The sequence below is a fragment of the Astatotilapia calliptera genome, chromosome 12, assembly GCF_964374335.1.
Source record: "Astatotilapia calliptera chromosome 12, fAstCal68.1, whole genome shotgun sequence".
Taxonomy (NCBI): domain Eukaryota; kingdom Metazoa; phylum Chordata; class Actinopteri; order Cichliformes; family Cichlidae; genus Astatotilapia; species Astatotilapia calliptera.
In genome coordinates this window covers 11,794,710-11,817,160 of record NC_137433.1, presented here as the reverse complement: position 1 = coordinate 11,817,160, position 22,451 = coordinate 11,794,710, and the positions used below count along the sequence as shown (strand labels likewise).

Below are 22,451 nucleotides of genomic sequence, written 5' to 3'. Positions count from 1 at the left end.
CCACGGCTTGTTATTTGGGTAACAATGAACAGTCTGAGCTGGAACAATGGAGTCGGTGCAGAAAGTTATGTAGTCTGTGATACACTAAGTAAGCCCATTGATGTCCTCGGCGTGAGGCTCACAGAGTGTTTCCCAGTCGGTCACCTCGAAACAGCCCTGTAGTTCCGCTATTGCCTCCTCTGACCACCTCCTAACAGTCCTGGTGGTCACAGGTTCCCTCCTCACAATTGGCACATAGCGGGGGGTGAGGTGAATCCGGTTATGATCTGACCTACCAAGTGGGGGGAGGGAGGAGGAGCTGTATGCATCCTTGACGTTAGCATACAGTAAGTCTAAAATTTCCTCTCCCCTGGTGGGACAGTCCACATATTGTTTGAATGTTGGTAGTGTATTGTCCAGTGATACATGGTTGAAGTCACCCGAGATCACAATAAAGGCATTCGGGTGCTGAGTCTGTAACCGAGCTATTGCAGAGTGGATAGTGTCACATGCAGCTGTGGGGTTAGCAGAGCGAGGAACATAAACAGCCACCAAGATGACGTGAGAGAATTCCCTGGGTAAATAATACGGCCTGAGTCCAACAGCACACAGTTCAGTGTCCGGGCAACAAATCCTTTCCTTGATTGTTATGTTGGCAGGGTTACACCACCGGTTGTTAACTAAAACAGCAAGCCCACCTCCTTTCCGCTTACCGCTAGCGATGCTGTCCCTGTCCACCCGAACAGTGTGGAAGCCTTCCACGGAAGCATTCTCGTCGGGAATGTCCTGGTGCAGCCATGATTCGGTGAAACACATCAGGCTACACTCTCGGTATTCCCTCTGACTCCGTACCAGTGCTGAGAGCTCGTCGATTTTAATTGCCAACGATCGCACATTTCCCATCACGATAGACGGCAGACATGGTTTATACCTCCTCCTCGCTTCGAGCCTCCGCTGTCTCACCGTCACCTTTTTTCTTCTTTTCTGTCCTTGACCTCTGCATCCCCGATGTGTTTTCCTCCAAATTTCAGCTGGTACTTCTGCGGGCCTGGCCAGCGAGCCGGCCGGCATCAGGGCGATCAGCTGATCTCTGGAGTAAACAGTCCGTGAGTGTAGGAGATGTGCCGCGGTTCCGTTCCTTGATAAAAGTAACAGTTCCACGGCCACCAGAAGAACAAAAACTCTCTCAATCCACATGATTGAGTAAGAGATGAAAACAGATGAAACGGAAAACGGATGAAAATACAAGTCAGAAAAAAAAAGAATACGTAAGAAAAAAGAGCTAAACTAAGAGAAAAGCAGGAGCGACTGTAACAGGCTGCACGCTGGTTGGCGCATGCGCACTATTAAAGTTAGTATACTAACTTTGTCATTCAAAAGTTGCATGAAAATCCCCCGCAGTTTAGTGTAGGTAAACAGGTTAGGTTGCCCTGCTGTGGTGAATTTATAGTAAAGTACTTGGATGGACTGGTGCCCAGTGGCTGTGGTGTTCATGGACTGATCTTAGGGTTCCCCACCTCCTCTAACCATTGAATATAGTATTATTTTTTTCTGTTTAGTTGTGGAGGCAAAGCCAAAAAAAGTTTGTGTCTCCATGATTGATCATGCTGTATAAGTTAACTTTGCAAAAGAACAGCTGGTATTGTCCTTCAAACTGCTACTTTTTACTTTCTGTCTTTGAGTGCATTTTTGTACTTTTTGTACCTCTACTATCAACGTTTTGTCAGCAATCAAGAGGACCTGTTATCCTGGCCTTATATTAACTTAGACAGAACTTAGAATGAAGATACTGTAAGTCTGAACAGCTGAAAGACACAAGTGTGTTCATTACCCATTCCCAGACTATGAAACCATGGCCATTATGGCAGAAATTGAAAGCAGATACTTGTGGCTGATAGTGATTTTTATCAGTAGTCAATAATTAGTTCTGACTAAACAGATATTCTGTTATTCCACACAGTTTGCTCAGCTGTGATTTGCACTCTGCTGCAATTACATTAAACTGTTTTGAGAATAGAAGCATGAATCAGAGCTGCTGTTTTATCTTCTAAATTATCTTAAGCATCTTTTCTGCATTGTTTTCATATTTGTTGCATAGTGGATAACATATAGTATACCAGTGTTGCTCTGCTTAGCCAATATTGACTTACTGACACATTCTTGTTGAAAATAACAGTTTGGCCAATAATTGATATCTATACCCTTTTTTGTTTGTTTTGTTTTTCTCAATGGCCACTAACATCAATGGATATCATTTCCTTATTGGCAAGTGGCAGTAAACAAGGAAAATGTTGGCCGATGTCTGCCCAGTGAGCGGGCGCCTCCCTGCTTATAAGAGTGAAACAAGTTAGGTTTCTTTACAGTTACACTTTACAATTAGGTAAACGATTTATGATTAGTTACCAAGGAACAAATGAAAAATGAATGAGAAACTAACTGTTACAGTTATTGAGAAGACGTTAAAGAGAGAAGACGTTAAAGATATTTAACCAGCTTAAAAAACTAAAGGCAGATGTTGTTTTAGTACAAGCCAGCACGTGGATGAGGGAGATCGGAGGCAGGACGAGGAGAGACCCGAGGTGGCCGCCGGTCCGAGCGTCAGGTGAACTGAACTTCAGGTAAGAAGTTATGACCTGCAGTCTGTCTGGGTCAGATATAAACCAAGTTTAGGTGAAGTTTATTTTCATTGTGCTGACTTTTTACAGTCAGTTGCAATAACTCGTACTGCGTACTAGCTAGCATGACGGAGTTTCTATACAGCTGGGTGGGTGCTATGATGTTACTGATGTTGAACTTTATTTAATTCATAAGGTTAGTTAGTAGAGCTGCCAACCGTCCCGTAAAAAGACTGAATCGTCCCGCATTCAGAGAAATTATTACGCGTTTCGTGTTGAGCTGAGAGGGGACGCAGTTTGTCCCGGACTTCAGCTAGAATGAAAAAAGACACAAAGGTGGAGTTATTCTTTGTCTTTGCTGCACAGCTGCCTCTTCTTCTCTCATTCTCCCCCCCCCCTGTTGCTAGTCAATCATGAAACTGATCAATGATCAGCTGATCGGCTTTTCTCTCTTGTTTGTTTATCGCCCACTTTGCGCCGAAAAGAGAAAACCGCCGGATGTCGCACTAAATAACAGCAGCACGTTTAAGCTTGATCAGCTGTTGTTAGAATTTATTTAATATTCATTTCTAGTATCAGCTGAGGTTTGCTGGAGCCACAGCTGGTCACGATATCGGTTCGGTTATCTGGTGAGAGGGAAACAAGAAGATGAAACCAGGAGATGTCCTTACTGAATCATCAGAGCTGAACAGGTGATGGAGAAACAGGTTTACCTTTTAGGTGACATGAATGAGTTGAAGGGAAGTTATGAACTGTTTCTGAGAGACAAAAAACACCAATGTCATTTTCTAAATAGCTGACAGCTGGTAACTGTGCAGGGGCGGGTCTAGCAAAGTTTTGCCAGGGGGCCAGGTGGGGCATTAACAGGGAAAGGGGGGCACAAAGAAATACTTTCTTATTTTCATTTAAAATGTCTGGCTGTTATTAAATAATTATCTGAATCTTACAACCAAAGTTTTTAGCTGGTGTAAAATGTATAGAAATCATACATATACCAACAAGACTGTACATCACTGTCACAATCGCGTTTGTTTTCACTCAAAGGCTTTATGGCTTTAATACCTGGTGGGCCGGTCTGTAGTCAAAATGCCCGGGCTGTTTTTTTTGTCCCAGTTCAGCCCTGGGCACGACACGCAGTGAATTAATCTGAGAAGGTGCATCAAAAAATAAATGGCCGCGCCAGCGGTGCACATCGCAAATCAGCTCGCATAGACACATTAGTTGTGCCTCTTCTTAATGACGGTATCTTAACTAACAACCCCAAGTACCAGATTCAACTTGTAATTGGCTAAAAATAACTTAGCCTACTGGTAAGAGGGGCGTTGTTAGCTTTCCACATTCTGATACTTCAAAAGCTTCAGGAGCTGTCCGCTCAGCGCAGCATCAGCACCATGGAAATACACGGATACATCCGTAGACTCGAGACACAATGCATTTTTGGGACTTTCAGGTGTATGGACCAATGTTTTATTTTCTGATCAAACCAGAAATCTTTAATGAGCAGCTAGATTTGTCTCGCATTAACTGGCTGAGTTAACGCCAGTTAATGCAACATTGAAGCAGCTGGAATCCACAGCTGTGCGTGTTCATGGAGCTTGCATTTTCACCTGCTGGTCATCACTACCTGAAGTTTAACTGTCTTCAGAACATTGCAGAGGCCTTGACAGTATTTGACTCTACATATCTGTGTGAGCAGATTTTCTCTCACATGAGTGTCCTCAGGTAGCCGTCTGAATGCTGGACACTTGGAGACCTGTGTCTCTGAGTGGGAGACCAGAGATCATATTAACATGTGTGTCTCTGTACTAACAGACATGCCATATTGGCTTAGTTTATTTCTCTTATCATTCTTGTGAAGAGACCATAAATAGCATTTGCTGTTATGGAGTTACATAACAGCAAATGGACAAGAACGCTCAGGCTACGTCCACACGTACACGGGTATTTTTGAAAACGGAGATTTTCCATTTTCGTTTTAAAAAATAATCCCGTCCACACGGAAAGGCAGAAATGAAGGAAAATGCTGCTAGGAACATACCAAAGCAACAGGTGGCGATATATTCCTAACCGTGCAGAAATGTTGGTCAATCAGAAGTCTAGAAGCCTCGGTGGGAAAAAGTAAACAAAGCTGGACATAGAAGCAGAACCGAGTCGTATGTGTGGAGGGACAGTAACTGTGTGTGTATATGTAAGCATTTAAACACTGCAGAGAGTACAAGTAACAGTATTGTAGAAATTTATTTCACCGAAACAATAACGTGGCGCACAGTGTTACGTCAAAAAATGCGCACACCTTTGACGCTGCGTTTTCTCCGTTTTCTCCGTTTTTCTCGTCCACACGTAAATGCAAAAATGGAGTTTTCAAAAATATCCACTCTGGACAGAGTTTTTAAAAATCTCAGTTTTCAGTGACCAAAAACGCTGTTTACGTGTGGACGAAAGGTGCAAACGCATAGAAAAATCTGCGTTTTCAAAAATACCCAGGTACGTGTGGACGTAACCTCAGGCTCTCTGTGAGCAATTTCTTAATCATTTTAGTGGAAAAGTTTTATTACTGAAGGCTTCACACTCTCACTCTCTTGTGCTTTAGGATGCATGTCCACCTTTTCTCACTTTGAGCTGTTATCACTCCTCACTCTTAAGGGAATAATTGAACAACTGAGAAACTCAAATTCTGTGCACGATATCCTTCCATCCCGAATTATCAAGGAAGGTTTTGAGGAAATTGGGCCTTGCATCTTATTCTTAATGAATTTATCATTGTTTGTGGGCTGTGTCCCGAGTGCCTTTAAACATGCGGGAGTGCACCCCATTCTTAAAAAAAGTAATTTCGATTAGAAAGACCCTGACAATTATAGGCCAATCTCGAAGCTTCCGTTTTTATCAAAAAATTTTTAGAGAAAGCCTTCTTTCTCCAAATACAGGCTTACTTAGTTGCAAATAATATCACTGACAAATACCAGTCTGGCTTTAAGCCACACCATAGCACTGAAACGGCACTGCTAAGAGTCTATAATGATCTTCTTGTATTTGCTGACTCTGGTCACCTTGCCGTTTAAGTTTCATTGGATCTGTCTTCAGCCTTTGGCATCCCATATGGAAAAGAAATAGTAAAAACATATATGATTTACTCATGAAAGTGGCCACTTTCATGAGTAAATCATATATAAATCATATAAGGCTTACATGATTTACTCATGAAAGTGGCCACTTTCTCATTACTTTCATATATTTTTTTAGTAAGTATACAAAACATACAAGTTTCATTGTATAATTTTTCAAGGGATCTTATATATGTTTTCACTCTTGTATTCTTTTCATACAAGTTTCATACAAGACAGATAAAAACGTTATAAGATTTATATATATCTTTTCCATATGGGATGGTTGATCATAATATACTCTTGAGGAGGCTAGAGCATGTTGTAGGCATCAAGTGTTCTGCCCTTAACTGGTTTAATTCTTACCTCACAGATAGATCCTTCTCTGTTGTGATGGGAGGATACTCTTCCTCTGTTGTCCCTCTCTGCTGTGGTGTGCCCCAGGGGGTCTGTATTGGGCCCTTTATTATTCTCTTTGTATATGCTACCCTTGGGCTCCATATGTGAAAAATACAATATTTCTTATCACTTTTACGCTGATGACATTCAAATCTATTGTCAACTGGCTGATGATTTATCAGCATCACTGAACTCCTGTACGATTGCCTGAGAGAGGTTAAAGATTGGCTGTCAGAAAATTCTCTCATTTTAAATGAGAGAAAAACTGAAGTTATGGTGTTCGACCACCATATTCCTCGAGACCAGCTTGTTGCCCTGCTGGGGCCCCTAGCTAACTCTCTGTCTCTCTGATTCTATGCGTAACCTGGGTGTCTATTTGGATAGCTCCTTTAAGCTCGATAAGCAAGTATCATCTGGAGTTAAATCTGTTTTTTTTTTCAACTGCGCCAGATTTCTAAAGCTAAGCATTATATACCACACAGGGACCTGGAAAAACTTATCCACGCTTTTGTGACCTCCGGGTGAGATTATTGTAATTCTACTGTGGTCTCCAAGCCTTCTCTCTTCGATGGCTGCAACTTGTTCAGAATGCTGCGGCTCGCCTTCTTACTGGAACTAGAAAATTTGACCCTATTACTCTGGCTCTTGTTGATCTACACTGGTTACCAATCAAATATTGCATTGAGTTTAAAATCTTGCTACTCACTTTTAAAATCCTGAATAACATTGCGCCCAGCTATCTCACTGACCTCCTCAATTTGTACACTCCTTGTCGTGCATTAAGATCATCAGGTCAATTACTCCTGGCCCAACCTAAGTTCAGACTGAAGACCAGAGGCGATCGTGCCTTTGCTTCAGCTGCACCCAACCTTTGGAATAGCCTCCCTGCTTCTATTCGAGCCTTGGACTCTATCCAATCCTTTAAATCAAGATTAAAAGCATATTTATTTGACTTTGCTTTCCTGACCAGTTAATACCCTTTTAAATCCTTTAAATTTTAAACTTTTAAATCTTTTATTAAATTTATTATTTTTTATTAATTTTACTGCTGTTTTTGTCTTCTTAGCAGATTTTGTATTTATCTAACTCTCCTGGTCTGTTAGTGCCTCTATCCTGTCTGTGCTAGTGCCCAATTTGTACCCTTTTATTGACTTATGTTGACTCTACATATTACTGTGAAGCACTTTGGTGTGCCTTCGGGTTTTTAAATGTGCTATATAAATAAAATTGTATTGTATAGTATTGTTATGGATAAAAAGTGGTTTTTTTTTTTGTTTCAAAATAGCTGATAACTATTTGCTGATAGCTGCAAACATCTGCGAACAAATATAATTCTATAAAGTGGTTCTATATAGTGTGTAACTGTTAATATAGAGTGTTATTAAATTTATTGCTAATGCAATCATATCACTCTCTGAACACCTAAATTGCTCACTTGTTCGCTTGCTCACTTTCAGGAAAACATTCTCCTTGTACAATTTAGTGTCTTTGATCTACATGTTCCTCCTCCTATGAGTTTCCCTAAAGCTAATTTGCCTTCTCTGTGCTTTTGCCTTTTCTGTCCATTTGAAATTCCTTCTCTCCCTCTGTGTATTTCAATGTTGCTCCCTTTATGTGTTTGTAGGAGTTATGTCTGCACCCCAGTCCATCACTACCTGAGGTAAAAACCCAGTTGTCTGTGAACAAGGTGGATGACAGTGCCAGTTACATGCATACATGATCATAGTGTCATCATTGACATTCTGAAAGCAAGAATGCTTAAGTAAAACAGCTGCCCTGCATTCTCATCATACATACTATGTTGCAGGCTTTCTGTTCATCCAACAAGTCCAGTTCCATGTTTTCCATCCACCTCTTAACATGAGTGTAGTGCAATGTGTTGAGCACAAGGAATACACTTGCAGGATGATGGCATTTTAAAAACCTGGGATAAAGTTTGTCCTTAACTGTGTTGTGATCAGATTGGCTTCCTGACATTAATGACACTGAAATATATAATTTCCCATTATTATAATCTAAATGGTTCAGTGTAGGTCATACACTTTGAACAGTGTATGCTTCCAGCCATTTCAAAGCCGCGTATTAAACACAAATTGACAAAAAAATCATAGGATGTCAAAGCATGGTAATGTAGCCATGCTTGGCCAGTTGAGGCATATTCATGAATGAGCTGTCTCCACAGTATACTGTGATAAATTTAGCTTGTTGTTGAAAGCTCCATTGCACCTTCGTCATACAGTAAATTATTTTGCATGTAGGTACTCTGTCTGCCATGATGTAAACTAGAGTCAGTGTTGGGGAGTAACGGAATACATGTACCGGCATTACGTATTTAAAATACAAAATATGAGTAACTGTATGCCGTTACAGTTACTGTTTTAAATGGTGATATTCAGAATATAGTTACTATTCTGCCCTCACTAGGGTGTGAAGCTGGTTTCTAGCTTGGCAGAAGCTTGGCAGATAGCTAACAGGTCCACAATAAACATCCAGGAGTCAGCGGATAGGTTTTAGATGTTTACTGTAGAAGCACTGTAAAACTGGTACGGAAACAAAAATAAAATATTACATTTCTGCTGTAATTGCATTTTCTTTACAACATCAAACATCAAGCCATGAATTACAATGTATATAACACATAAACACGAGCATATCTAGACTTCACTGTTTATTAGGCCCACGCATTTAGCTATTAGCTTAATGCTAACATTACACAGGAAATCCCATAGACGGGCTAGCGTGTTAGCATCACGGCCGTTTTTCCTCACAAAAGAAAGTTTCTCACACAAAACTCTAAACTGCTACACAAAACTAACGCTGGAAAGCTTACAAAATAGATAGCAACTACTTACAGGCATGTGCTCTCTCAGGCTCAGCAAGAAAAAGCAAACGAACAGTGGAACAGACAACAGTTTGGCTAAAGGACTGTTTTTCCCTGGCAAGTCGGCTGGTACAAAAAACACACACCCAAATTATCATGCCTGCCTTAAAGGGGCAGCACACTCCCTGCCTGGTATAGAGTACTATACCACTATGTCCCTCTTAGTAACAACACAACTTCAGTGGTGGGTCTCGAATACACCCTGGGGGTGCTTCCTTGAACAACTCTACCCTCCACTTTCCAGACCCTGCTGTCTTGACCCGGAAAGGTATTTACCGCAAGTCCTGTGGGCCATTGATTTCGTTTAACCTCTTTTTCCTTTAGGAGCACAACATCTCCAACTTGCAGGCTGGCTTGTTCTGCTTGCCATTTCCTTCTCGGCTGGAGTGTCATCAGGTACTCTTGACGCCATCTTTTCCAGAAGGAATCCACAAGGCTTTGAACTTGCTTCCACTGACTTTGGTAGAGATCCTTGAGGTCAATGTCTTCCAAAGGAGCAGACACAGAGTCCACCTTTTGTGTTAAAAGCATAGCAGGGGTGAGTATGGTTGGGATGTCTGGATTGGAAGACACGGGGACTATTGGCCGGGCATTCATGATAGCTGCGACCTCTGCCATCAGCGTGGTGAGCACTTTGTGTGAAAGACTAGGGGAATGCATCTTGAGCAACATACTATCCAAAATGCGGCAAGTCATCCCTATCATTTTTTCTCAAACCAACTTGGGTGAAAGGAGGAGATTGGGTCAACCAATCAGTAGGTAAGTTGGACATTTTTTGTTTTCCCAGACTTCCTCTTGCTCGGGTGCCTTCAGTGAGTCTCTCCAAGACATCCACTGTGCCACTTTTTCAGCAGGTATTGGGGTGTCCCAATCGCAATGCTCAGTGCATAGCTCTCTGACTATAGCCTTGCCCTGGACTATAATAGGAGCTGCAAACCCCAACGGGTCGAATATGTTGTTAACTGTGGAAGAAATACCTCTACGGGTAAACGGCTTCTCCTCCTGGGAGACAAGAAAGATAAAGCTGTCGGTTTGAAGGTGCCAGTTGAGACCTAAGCTTCTCTGCATAGGCAACGGATCCACACCTAGCTCTAGGTCTTTCAGCTCTTTAGCACGTTCCTCAGGTGGAAACGCCTCCACTACTACGTCGTGGTTGGAGGCTATCTTATATAGCCGTATGTTGGAATCAGCCAACATCTCCTTGGTTTCCTTCAGGTCTCGGATGGCGTTGTCATTGGTGGGGAAGGAAGCAAGACCACTGTCCACGTAGAAGTTATTTAGAACAAACTGTTTTGCCTCTGCACTGTGGTCTTCCTGTCCTTGCAGAGCTGCTCTTCTCAAGCTGTATATGCCAACAGCGGGAGAGGGGCTGTTGCCGAATACGTGCACGGTCATCCTATACTCCGTGATGCGCTTGGTGGGGTCATTGTCCTCGAACCAGAGGAAATGTAAGAAGTCTCTGTGATCATGGCAGACTTTGAAGCAATAGAACATCTGTTCTATGTCTGCTGCCACTGCTACAGGTTCCTTGCGGAAGCGGATGAGGACTCCTAAAAGTGAATTATTCAAGTCAGGGCCACTCAGCAGGATGTCATTCAGTGAGACACCATCATGCTTAGTGCTGGAGTCGAGCACTGCCCGTACTTGACCTGGTTTGCACGGATGATAAACTCCGAAGATTGGCAAATACCAGCACTCTTGTTCACCAGTGGGTGGTGGTACTGGTTCAGCATGACCTGCCTCAAAGATCTTCTTTCATGTCTGGCTTCTTCTCCAGCATGTGCCGTAATGTCAAAAGACTCTTGACTGCTTGGGCTCGGTTGTTAGGGAGTTTGCGCCTTGGTTACCTGAAGGGTAGTGGTGCCACCCAACTATTCGAGTCGTCCATGAAGACCTCGTTGTCCATTATTTCCAGAAAGACTTTGTCTTCCACAGACATAGCAGGCTTGTTGTCGTGTGGCGTTTGCTGGAAGACCCCTTTACCAAGGCTGTCTTTCCCATCAAATAGGATTTCGGATGCGTTAGCTCCTGGAAACTGACGATGCTGCTCTGGAGTGTCAAGCTTCTCTTTGATAAGTAGACTGTTAGTGCAAGGGTCGAACAGAGATGTACGACCGTTACTCAGCACGTTGCACCGATAGACGTTTACAAACTCTTGTTTGTGGGCTTTTCCGAGACAAACCTCTCCCACAATCACCTATTCCAAGTCGAGATGCTGGGCGTAGGGGTCCATTGTATCACTCTTGTGTGCCTGTGGTACATCTCGACCGAGCAAGATCAGGATGCTTGCTGATGGATCTATAGCCGGGATTTTATCCACAACCCGCTTGAAATGTGGATAATGTCTGACGATCTCAGGTGTGGGGATTTCAGACTTATCATCAGGGAGCCTGTCACATTCGATTAAGGTGGGGAGTAGTCTTACCATCTAATGACTCCATGATGAAATTGTTGGCTCAGCGCCCTGTTGTTTCAATAACTCCTGAGCAGGTCTTCAAGGTGTATGCTGCCGTGCCCTCTGTAACTCCAAAGAGCTCAAAAACCTCTGTTCTTGCCAAGGACTTATTGCTCTGCTCATCGAGAACAATGTACGCCTTAACAGCTTTCTCCCTCTGGCCAGCTGGATAAACTCTGACAAGACAGATTTTGGAGCACGACTTTGCTCTGACGGTAGTCCCACAAATGTCTGTGCATTTTGCTGTGACAGCTTGAGGTGCTTCTTCTCCTTGCTCCCCGCCTTGCTCTCTTGTGGTTACAGGAGTCTCTGATATCCAGGGGGCAGGCCCTGGGTGTAGCGCAGTAAGGTGGTTCTCACTCTTGCACTCTCTGCACTGAACATTTTTGTGGCAGTCTTTCGCTGGATGAGTGAATGAAGCGCAGCACTTAAAGCAAATATTGTTCTCTTTAAGATAAGCTTTCCTTTCATCCAAAGATTTACTCCTAAACCCACGACAGTTACTTTGTTGAAATAAATAGATTACAGGGCGTTTTTTTCCTGTTTCATATTTTAGGCCTCTCTATTTTTGGACCCAAGCAAAACACTCATTAAGAGACTGTGTGTCTCAATCATGTCACCTCTACTTGTGGCCCGCATAAATGACGTGAAGAAATATTTGTAAAAATTATTATTCAAAAAATTATTCAATATGAAGGCGATAGGCAGAGTGTTTGAGGCATAGCCCTAAAGAATGTGTAGCGTCATGGGCAGTGTAGTCCGTGCTGCAGGGAGAATGGACTGTCATACCCGTTATGTGTCTGTGAGCGAGGGAGGGAGAAAAAGGAGAGTCGAAAGTACAAGTTGTCACCGAACAGAAACGGGAGATGGAAGCATGTAAATATAATAAAAACTGCTGCAGCCAAAAAAGAGTGCCTGACAAGCCCAGTTTTAAGTAAGCAATTAAGACTCAACTGTACACCGTGTTCGTATTTTCTTCCAAAACAATAAGTTCCAGCTTTTCAGCGCCTCTCTCTATCTCTCGCTAGCAAAGTTGACCCAGACAACAAAGTAAAGCTAGTTTTCGGCTACGAGCCCGACATGAACCTGACGTATTAGCCAGAGGTCCCTTTACTACGGTTCAGAACCGCGGACCTGTTTTATATACGCGCAGAATAGTTTTATATTAACATTTAAAAATCTAGTTAGTATTGGTATGGCAAGTAACCTTCAGTAATAGTAAAAAATCACACAGCAATAGTACATTCATGTAGTTGTAAAAAAGCATGACAATATATTAAGCAATCCAAAGTATTCAGAATACTTTACTCTCATTGAGTAATGTAACGGAATACGTTATAAAATACATTTTGGTGCATGTATTCTGTAATCTGTAGTGTAATACATTTTAAAAGTAACCTTCCCAACACTGAATAGCGTATACAGCTAATTTTATGTGCTATGAATTATAAAATGCATACATACTGAATTTGTCACAATGGATACTCTACCTGTCCATTGGAATTGGTTTTGTCATTTGCTGAACTTACAGATTATTGTGACTATTGCATTGGTTTAAAAGTTGATGTTGATGATTCAGAATATATACACTATTTTAGGTTGTAAAATTAATGTTACAGTGGTTATAATTTGTCTTCTTTTTCCATTCTCTAGTAAGGAGCAGCAGAGGTCAGTGAAGACGATGTCGGTGTGGGAACAAAGGGCCAGCCAACTGAGAAAACAGAACCACGCAAGCTGTGAGGCGCTGTACAGTGAGCTAACTTCAGAAGAGCGACTGCACATAGCGTCAGCCCTACACATGCGGCCAGACATGAAGACTCACCTTGACCGGCCGTTGGTTGTTGAGCCCCACAGTGGCAGCAGCCAGCACCACCACAAGAAGACTTGCTTGTCAGAGGAGGCTGACACTGCCTCGGACCCACCTCCCCCTGTGCCTCACCAGCCCCGCCATCAGCACTACCACCGAGACAGAGAACGAAAACAGGAAACTAATGATAATGGGAGACATCACATCCATCACAGCCGCTCCAAAAACCATGACAGCAGCCGGGACAAACGGGGGAAGAGTGAGAGGTCCCACAGCCGGGAGGGAGGCAGGAAGCACCGCCATCAGTGTTCAGTGGATGACAGTGGAGGTTGGGGGAACGTAGGCGAGAGAGATCACCACCATCATCATTCACACCGGCAGTCCCGAGGTGGCAACGGGACAGTGAGTAGTGGAGGGAGGGGAGAGCGAAGATCTCGCCACAAAGATGGACATTTGTCTAACAGGAATGGAGATAGGAATTCCAGAGGAGGCAGTGGTGCCAGTGGAGAGAGAAGAAGGCATCGCATTCACGGATCCAGGGGACACTCCACAGAATCTAATGACAGAGAGAAGACCCATAGTCAGAGGTAAAAACTATGGTTACATATGGTAATACTGTTGTTCTGTTCACTATTTGATTTCAACTACACAGTGACACTGACAGTGACACTATAAAAAGGCTGGAGCTTGGAATTTGAGCCCAAGGAGGTTACCTATAAGTGTTCAACGATAAATTTATAATATTTCATATCTACAATGAAAATGAGGGTAATTAACTCTGCTCCAAAAATTGGCTACCCTCTGCTACCCCTGGAGGCCATCACCGGATCTTCTTGTATCAAAAAAAAAAAAAAACAGGACCATTTGTTTAACCCGCTGCCCTCTGGTCGGCACAGGTCCGACACCTCCAGACTCACAACCTGCTTCTTCCCTGGGCAATTCGGCCTGATAACAAACACTATCCGCTCACACTCTGCCCCTGACCACTCATCTCACTCTGCCCCTGACAACTCACCTCACCAATATGAGCCATGGTTTGAGTAACCCTCATCACTCGAGCCACCCACACACAGACTCTAGTTAGACCAAGTTCTTTGCACTACTTCCAAGCACTTTGTTTTCCAATGTACGTCTCTCTTGTTTGAAATATATTCTACTAGTTTGTATATATTCCCTTTAATTTTATATATTTCTCCTGTTTATTATTAATTCCTGCTGTCTTACTATTTATATTTTATTGGCACAGTTGGCATGGAGCACACATAATTTAAAATAATTCAATAAAGAGGTGTTCTATTCTATTGTGGGAAAAAATAATAAAAAGGCAGACACCCCCTTTTCTCAGTAATAAAGGTGAATTACATGGACACATTATGCCTAGTTATAGGCATAATGTGTGAACCAGAGTTTCCTTGAGTCTCAACCAGAACAAGGAACAATTCCTGCAGAAGTCACAACATTACACAGTACACAGTAGAGGAACTAAGATTATATCTCTTCTTTTGGCACAGGTTTGGCGATTCAGAGGGTGAGTCCTTGGCTATCACCCCCCAGCAAGGCTCTGGGGGCACTAGCTGGCCTCCTGACCATATAGAAGACTCAGATAACCAGAGGAATGTCAGACGAACTAGGCAAACCTCCATCCAGATTCCTCCTGTGACTATCACCTCCCCACCTGGAGAGACCACCCTAATACAAAGTCAGTACCTAACCTATTAACATATACAGTGGCTTGCAAAACTATTCGGCCCCCTTAAACTTTTCTATATTTTGTCACATTACAGCCACAAACATGAATCAGTTTTATTGGAATTCCACGTGAAAGACCAATACAAAGTGGTGTACACGTGAGAAGTGGAACGAAAATCATACATGATTCCAAACATTTTTTACAAATAAATAACTGAAAAGTGAGGTGTGCGTAATTATTCAGCCCCCTGAGTCTTTACTTTGTGGAACCACCTTTTGCTGCAATTACAGCTAGGGATGGGTATCGTTTAGGTTTTATCCGATACCGGTGCCAAATCGGTACTTTTGAAACGGTGCCGGTGCTCAAACGGTGCTCAAACCGGTGCTTAAAGAATGGAGAACACAAAATTGGTCCAAAAACCTCTCATGTTCAGCTGTTTTTTGTAAAAATATAACAATGTTAGCCTTTTCTGCAGCTATGGGGCATATATGGTATCACTCTTGGCTGGAAGCAGTGCTTAAACAATGGAAAAAACACAAACTTTGTCCTAAACCTCTCATGTTTAACTGTTTTCCACTTTTTCTTTGGTCATTTTAGCCTTTTTAGCCAGGGTGAAGGGAGTATCTGCCATCAAACAAGAAGACAGCCGCATGTAGCTATGATGATGTTTGCTAGTTCACCTTACATGCATTAATGTAATAACGTGGTTAGCCTACTCAACGTAAATTAGCTACTCACGCAGAGAAGAACGGCTGCTGCCACCATCATCCGTCATCATTTCTGCTACACTGGCAGGGCTAGGGGCCAGGACTCTCCTCTTCGTGTTTTTGGGGGATGTTGCATAACAGGCAACCCGCCCGCAGTAGATGCGCTCGGTGCGAGGTCTCGCAGCAAGCTATCAAATACGGCGCATTTCTGGGCTTTTAAAAAAAACGCTATGCGTTGCCAGGTGTTTCATCGGATTTGAGGTGTTACCTCCTTTGACAGTATCCCAGTATCAGCTTAAAGCACTTGTTGCAGGCTGCTGAGTTTGCATATTTTGCTATGAAGTACAGCCAGACTTTTGACCGCTTCGCCTTGGACATTTTTAATCTGTAGCTCTGCTCTAACAGAACGTACGTACCTGGCCCCGCCTACTATCCTCGGAAACGTAAAATGATTGGCTAGAATCTAAAGTGTATCACAGCTCAGGGAAAAAAAGCACCGAAATAAAGCACCGAAATGTGCGCTGCTTTTCGGTCTGGTTACTACCGTTTATGTCAGAACCGGTGCCATCATGGCATCGGACACCTCCGCCCCAGTCTCAAGTCTGTTGCAGACTCCAAGAGGTTTTCTTCCAAGATTGCCCTGTATTTGGCTCCATCCATCTTCCCATCAACTCTGACCAGCTTCCCTGTCCCTGCTGAAGAGACGCACCCCCAGAGCATGATGCTGCCACCACCATATTTGACAGTGGGGATGGTGTGTTCAGAGTGATGTGCAATGTTAGTTTTCCACCACACATAACGTTTTGCATTGTGGCCAAAACGTTCCATTTTGGTCTCATCTGACCAGAGCATCTTCTTCCACATGTTTGCTGTGTCCCCCACATGGCTTGTGGCAAACTGCAAACAGGACTTCTTATGGTTTTCTGTTAACAACGGCTTTCTTCTTGCCCCTCTTCCATAAAGGCCAACTTTGTGCAGTGCATGACTAATAGTTGTCCTATGGACAGATTCCCCCATCTGAGCTGCAGCTCGTCCAGAGTCACCATGGGCCTCTTAGCTGCATTTTTGATCAGTGCTCTCCTTGTTCGTCCTGTGAGTTTAGGTGGACGGCCTTGTCTTGGTAGGCTTACAGTTGTGCCATACTCCTTCCATTTCTGAATGATCGCTTGAAAAGTGCTCCATGGGATGTTCAAGGCTTAGGAAATCTTTTTGTAGCCTAAGCCTGCTTTCAATTTCTCAATAATTTTATCCCTGACCTGTCTGGTGTGTTCTTTGGACTTCATGGTGTTGTTGCTCCCAATATTCTCTTAGACAACCTCTGAGGCTGTCACAGAGCAGCTGTCTATGGGCAACTGACTGCACTCAGACCAAAGGGGGCTGAATAATTACAAACACCTCACTTTTCAGTTATTTACTTGTAAAAAATGTTTGGAATCATGTATGATTTTCGTTCCACTTCTCATGTGTACACAGCTTTGTATTGGTCTTTCACGTGGAATTCCAATAAAATTGATTCATGTTTGTGGCTGTAATGTGACAAAATGTGGAAAAGTTCAAGGGGGCCGAATACTTTTGCAAGCCACTGTATATGATTAAGTTTAGTTCAGTTGTTACCAATGCTAATTTTGTATGGTTCTTTGTGGGCTTTTAAATCTGATTTTAAAAATACCACAACATCCCCAGGAAACTAAACAAAAGTCCCTGTCAGATGTAGCTCTTCCAGGGGTTGTGTCTTTGAAATTAATATTAGCTCTGGCTCTTTATGGCTTGAAGCTCTCTTGGAAGTAGTTTTGTTGCACAGGAGGAGCCCACAATGAAATGGTTTAGTTTTCACAGTTGAAGGATATTAGCTACATATTCTTTCTTAACTCTTGTCACTGATTTTGAGTGTTAAAGAGACAAGAAATAAGCCAGAAAATGAAATGAAAAGAAATCTGAAATGTGAACAAATAAATTAACGTGGGTATTTAGCTGATTTCTTTTTGTTTTAGTGAAGAACTCTAAAATAGTGTGATACGCAGTACACTTGGTATCATACACGAGAAAAAGAAACTCAACTTTAAATTCAGTTTGCTTTTATTTATATAGAGCCAAATCACAACAAGTGTTACCTCAAGGAGTTTTATATTGTAGGGGGATAGATCCTACAATAACATACAGAAGCTCAGGGACATCTCAAGCCCTCCAAGGTATAGAGGCCTATCTTCCCCCACCACTCCCCCTGCCAGTGACAGACGCATTGGTGGTTCTTTGTGTCCGGGGATGGACGTCCAGGCACGCACCGGCTCACTCCTGGTGGCTGCTTGTTGGGGCCTGGAGCCTGGGGCTCGCTCAGGCCCCTTCGGGGGTGGGGTACCCTCAGCCTCTAGGCCTGGGGTTCGGCCACGCTGGCACAGCTGGCTGCCGTCGGAGCTCACGAGCCCGTCACTGCAACCCCCCCCCCCTGGCTTCTGCTCCGTGGCTGCTGAGTGACTCCTCATCTGGGGCTCTCCTCAGCTCTTTCCAGGAGAGTGGCATGGTTGCCCCTACATTGATCTTCCTCGGTCTCTTGTGCTCTGAGGGCCTCTGGATGTCTGGAGCCTGGATCTCCTCCATACCTGCTTCATGCCCTGGAGGATGGGGCTATGGCCCCCCACACCCTCTAGCAGATCATTACATGAAGGAACCTTTTAAATACAAGCGCGCTCATGCTCACAGGTGTACACACGGGTGCTCACAGACACAAACTACACCCTTTTTGGCCTCTACCTCAAAGCACACTGTGCGCTGTCAATCCTATGTGCTGCAATAATATTCAATATTTAGTATTTACTGTTATATTCACATAGATCATCGCGATGATGTTGTTTATTATATTGCTCTCTTTTTTTGCTTGTTTTCTCTTTTCTTTCTCAACAGGTGATCCAGGTGATGTATTTTTTAGTGCTGTCAATAGATTTAAAAAAATTAACTAACTAATCTCACAATTTTCTGTCATTAATTGCGATTAATCACAATTACTTGATTAATAGCCAGGCTCCAATTACATTTTTTTATTCTTTATATTTTAAGATTGTAACAGACATTTATGCAACACAATGAAGTAAATGCTGAATAAACACAAAGAATGTATGCTGAAATTCAAAGAGAATTTTAATAGTTTTCATCAATCTTTAACACAGTGAAAACTTACAAAAAACCTTTAAGGCCATCAACAGTGACCGAACCCAGGCCTACAGGTTAAAGTGAATATTATAACAATAAAGGGTCCACAAAACTCAGTATTTAAAACACAAAAAGACACGGCTGAAAACCCAGAATGTTGAACATTTTTCACTTCAAAGGAGCGATCTGGCTTAGTCCTTCTTTGCACTCAGCCAGTTACTGAGGCAGACTATTCTGTTTACATTGTCTGATGACAAAGAAGCACGCTTCTTTTGAATGATGTGACCTGAGAGTGAGAATAATCTCTCACAAGGCACTGTAGTTGCAGGGGTTGACAGGTACTTACGTGCAATAGGTGCCAGCCTGGCATGTGCTCCTTCTCTCTTTAACCACCACTGTAGTGGACACTCTCCTATGTCAATTTTGGGCTCTGCTTTGTACAGATTCAGACAGCAGTCTATAGCATCATCCTCTTCCTCTGTATCTGAATTAGGAGAACCCAGCAAGCAGATGGACATCTTGCTCTTCTTTGGTGAGAGTTCCTCTGTTGTCTGAGCAGATGGTTGGTGTGCATCCGTCTCTGACATCAGAAGGTCATGTACTGATGCCCACACCTCTCTTCTTTCATCTTTGGAAAGGCATTTAAGGTCTTTAAACCTGGGATCAAGGGCAGTAGCGATCTTCAGCCATGTGAGATTGCTGCTGTCCCTCCGCTGAGCTAGGTCTGTGGTAAAAACCTTCTTAAACCTCAAAACGTAGACATATATATATATATATATATATATATATATATATATATATATATATACATATATATATATATATATATATATATATATATATATATATATATATATATATATATATATATATATATATATATATATATATATGTATCGGAGATCTCTGTCCAGAAGAGCGCAGTCCTGGGAACAGCTAAGATACTGCGCAGGACCCTCAAGCTCCCAGGCCTCTGGTAGAGGACCCGAGCTTGAAGGATAAACCGCCCGCAGGGGCGTGCTGGGTGTTTATGTATATATATATATATATATATATATATATATATGTATATGTATGTGTATATATATATATATATATATATATATATTACCTTCACCCTCCACATCCTCTCGAGCTCTTCTCTGAGCCCTTGGTATTTCTCCAGCTTCTCGTGTTCCTTCTTCCTGATATTGCTGTCATTCGGAACCGCTACATCGATCACTACGGCCATCTTCTTCTGTTTGTCTACCACCACTATGTCCGGTTGGTTAGCCACCACCATTTTGTCCGTCTGTATCTGGAAGTCCCACAGGATCTTAGCTCGGTCATTCTCCACCACCCTTGGGGGCATCTCCCATTTTGACCTCGGGACTTCCAGGTTATACTCGGCACAGATGTTCCTGTACACTATGCCGGCCACTTGGTTATGGCGTTCCATGTATGCCTTGCCTGCTAGCATCTTGCACCCTGCTGTTATGTGCTGGATTGTCTCTGGGGCATCTTTACACAGCCTGCACCTGGGGTCTTGCCTGGTGTGATAGACCCCAGCCTCTATGGATCTTGTGCTCAGAGCTTGTTCTTGTGCTGCCATGATTAGTGCCTCTGTGCTGTCTTTCAGTCCAGCTTTGTCCAGCCACTGGTAGGATTTCTGGATATCAGCCACCTCCTCTATCTGCCGGTGGTACATACCGTGCAGGGGCCTGTCCTTCCATGATGGTTCCTCGTCTCCCTCCTCTTTCTTGGGTTTCTGCTGCCTGAGGTATTCACTGAGCACTCGGTCAGTTGGGGCCATCTTCCTAATGTATTCTTGGATGCTCCGTTCCGTAGTCGGTATCCGTAGCCAGTCTTGTTAATGATCTCACTGAGGGGGTTCAGGCCTATGCAGAACAGCAGTGGGGACAGAGCATCTCCTTGGTAGATCCCGCACTTGATGGTGACTTGTGCTATGGGCTTGGAGTTGGCCTCTAGTGTTGTACGCCACATCCCCATTGAGTTCCTGATGAAGGCTCTTAGGGTCCCATTGATCTTGTACAATTCTAGGCATTCCAGTATCCAGCTTTGGGGCATTGAGTCATAGGCCTTCTTGTAATCAATCCAGGCAGTGCACAGGTTGGTCAGTCTGGTCTTGCAGTCTCGGCTGATTGTTCTGTCTACCAGTAGCTGGTGTTTTGCGCCTCTGGTATTCTTGCCAATTCCTTTCTGTGTCCCGCTCATGTATTGACCCATGTGCCTGTTCATCTTAGCCGATATGATGCCTGACAGGAGCTTCCATGTAGTACTGAGGCAGGTTATTGGTCGGTAGTTGGAGGGGACCGGTCCCTTCTTGGGGTCCTTGGGGATCAGGACCGTCCGGCCTTCAGTTAGCCATTCCGGGTGTCTCTCGTTAACTAGCAGCTGGTTCATTTGTGCTGCCAGACGCTCGTGGAGTGCAGTCAGCTTCTTCAGCCAGTAGGCGTGAACCATGTCGGGCCCTGGTGCTGTCCAACTCTTCATACTGGAGACCCTTTCTTGGATATCTGCCACTGTGATGGTTACTGGACCCTGTTCAGGGAGGTCGCTGTGGTCAGCCCTCAGATCCTCTAGCCACTGAGCATTGCCGTTATGGGTTGCATCCTTCTCCCATATGCTCTTCCAGTATTGCTCCGTCTCCAGCCTTGGTGGTGCTGTTCTCTTATTGTTCCCTTGCCACTGAGAACCAGCTGTTCTCCACAGAACCAGCAAAGGTGTACACCTTTGCTGGTTCTGTGGAGAACAGCTGGTTTATTCTCCTGCCTTCTATCTCTCTGGTGTACCTCCTCAAGCGGCTGGCCAAGGCTGTGAGTCTTTGCTTGGCAGTTTCCAAGGCCTCAGGTATGGACAGCTTGCTGTATTTCTTAGGCACCTTATTTGTCGCACCTTTCTGCAACTCCGTTAGTTGGCTAACCTCCCTCCGTGCTACTTTGATCTTGCCCTCTAGCCTCCTTCTCCATGGAGGGTACTGCCCCTTGTCGCTGTTCAACTTGTAGCCAAGCATCTCACTGATCACTGTTGCCGTATTGTAGATCAGCTTGTTAGTGTCGGTAATCGTGGTTGTAGGTATTGCCCGTAGTGCTGCATTAACATCATCTAGCAGACCTTCTGAGGGAACTTCACGTAATCTTGGTAACCGGCTACGCGGGATCCAGGTTTCAAGCTTGGCCATGATCCTATTTTTCAGGTCAGTTCCTCTCGCACTCAACGATCCTTCTCCTATCGCACTTGGGGCTATGTACCCAATCTCGGGTGGGGGTGATGATATCTCCCCCCTGACCTGGCGTCCTGACTCCTCCTTGCCGTAGCATTTGTGTTGTACCTCGTCAATCTCTAGCTGTGAGAGCAGTCCCTTCTTTCGAATGTTGGAACACTGAGCTACTAGTTGTTTCGCCGTCATTGTGGATGTTGGGTATCGAAGAATCCATAGGTCCCTCATCCTATTCATGTAGCCCCTTCCGCCGGGGTTACTTGCATAGTAGCATTCCAACAACGCCCTGTTTTCGTCTCTTGTAGTGATGGGTCGTTCGCGAACGAAATGGCTCTTAGAGCCGGCTCTTTGACGTGAACGACGCGAGCCGGCTCCTTATCGCGAGCCGTCACATGGGTTTGTTTTTTTTTTTCTTTCTCTCAGCCTCTCTCTCGCACTTTTTTTCCGCTTCAC

General features: G+C 43.7%; 1 protein-coding gene across 1 annotated transcript in view; it reads left to right on the top strand.

Annotated features, from left to right (window-relative positions):
- Nucleotides 1-22,451, top strand: part of LOC113033089 (voltage-dependent N-type calcium channel subunit alpha-1B-like) — a 326,109-nt gene that overhangs the window by 133,352 nt on the left and 170,306 nt on the right. Inside the window, exons 19-21 of the mRNA XM_080308904.1 lie at nucleotides 7,719-7,757; nucleotides 13,081-13,824; nucleotides 14,749-14,936. Of these exons, the coding sequence (XP_080165030.1) occupies nucleotides 7,719-7,757; nucleotides 13,081-13,824; nucleotides 14,749-14,936 (971 nt within the window). The remainder of the gene's footprint in view (nucleotides 1-7,718; nucleotides 7,758-13,080; nucleotides 13,825-14,748; nucleotides 14,937-22,451) is intronic.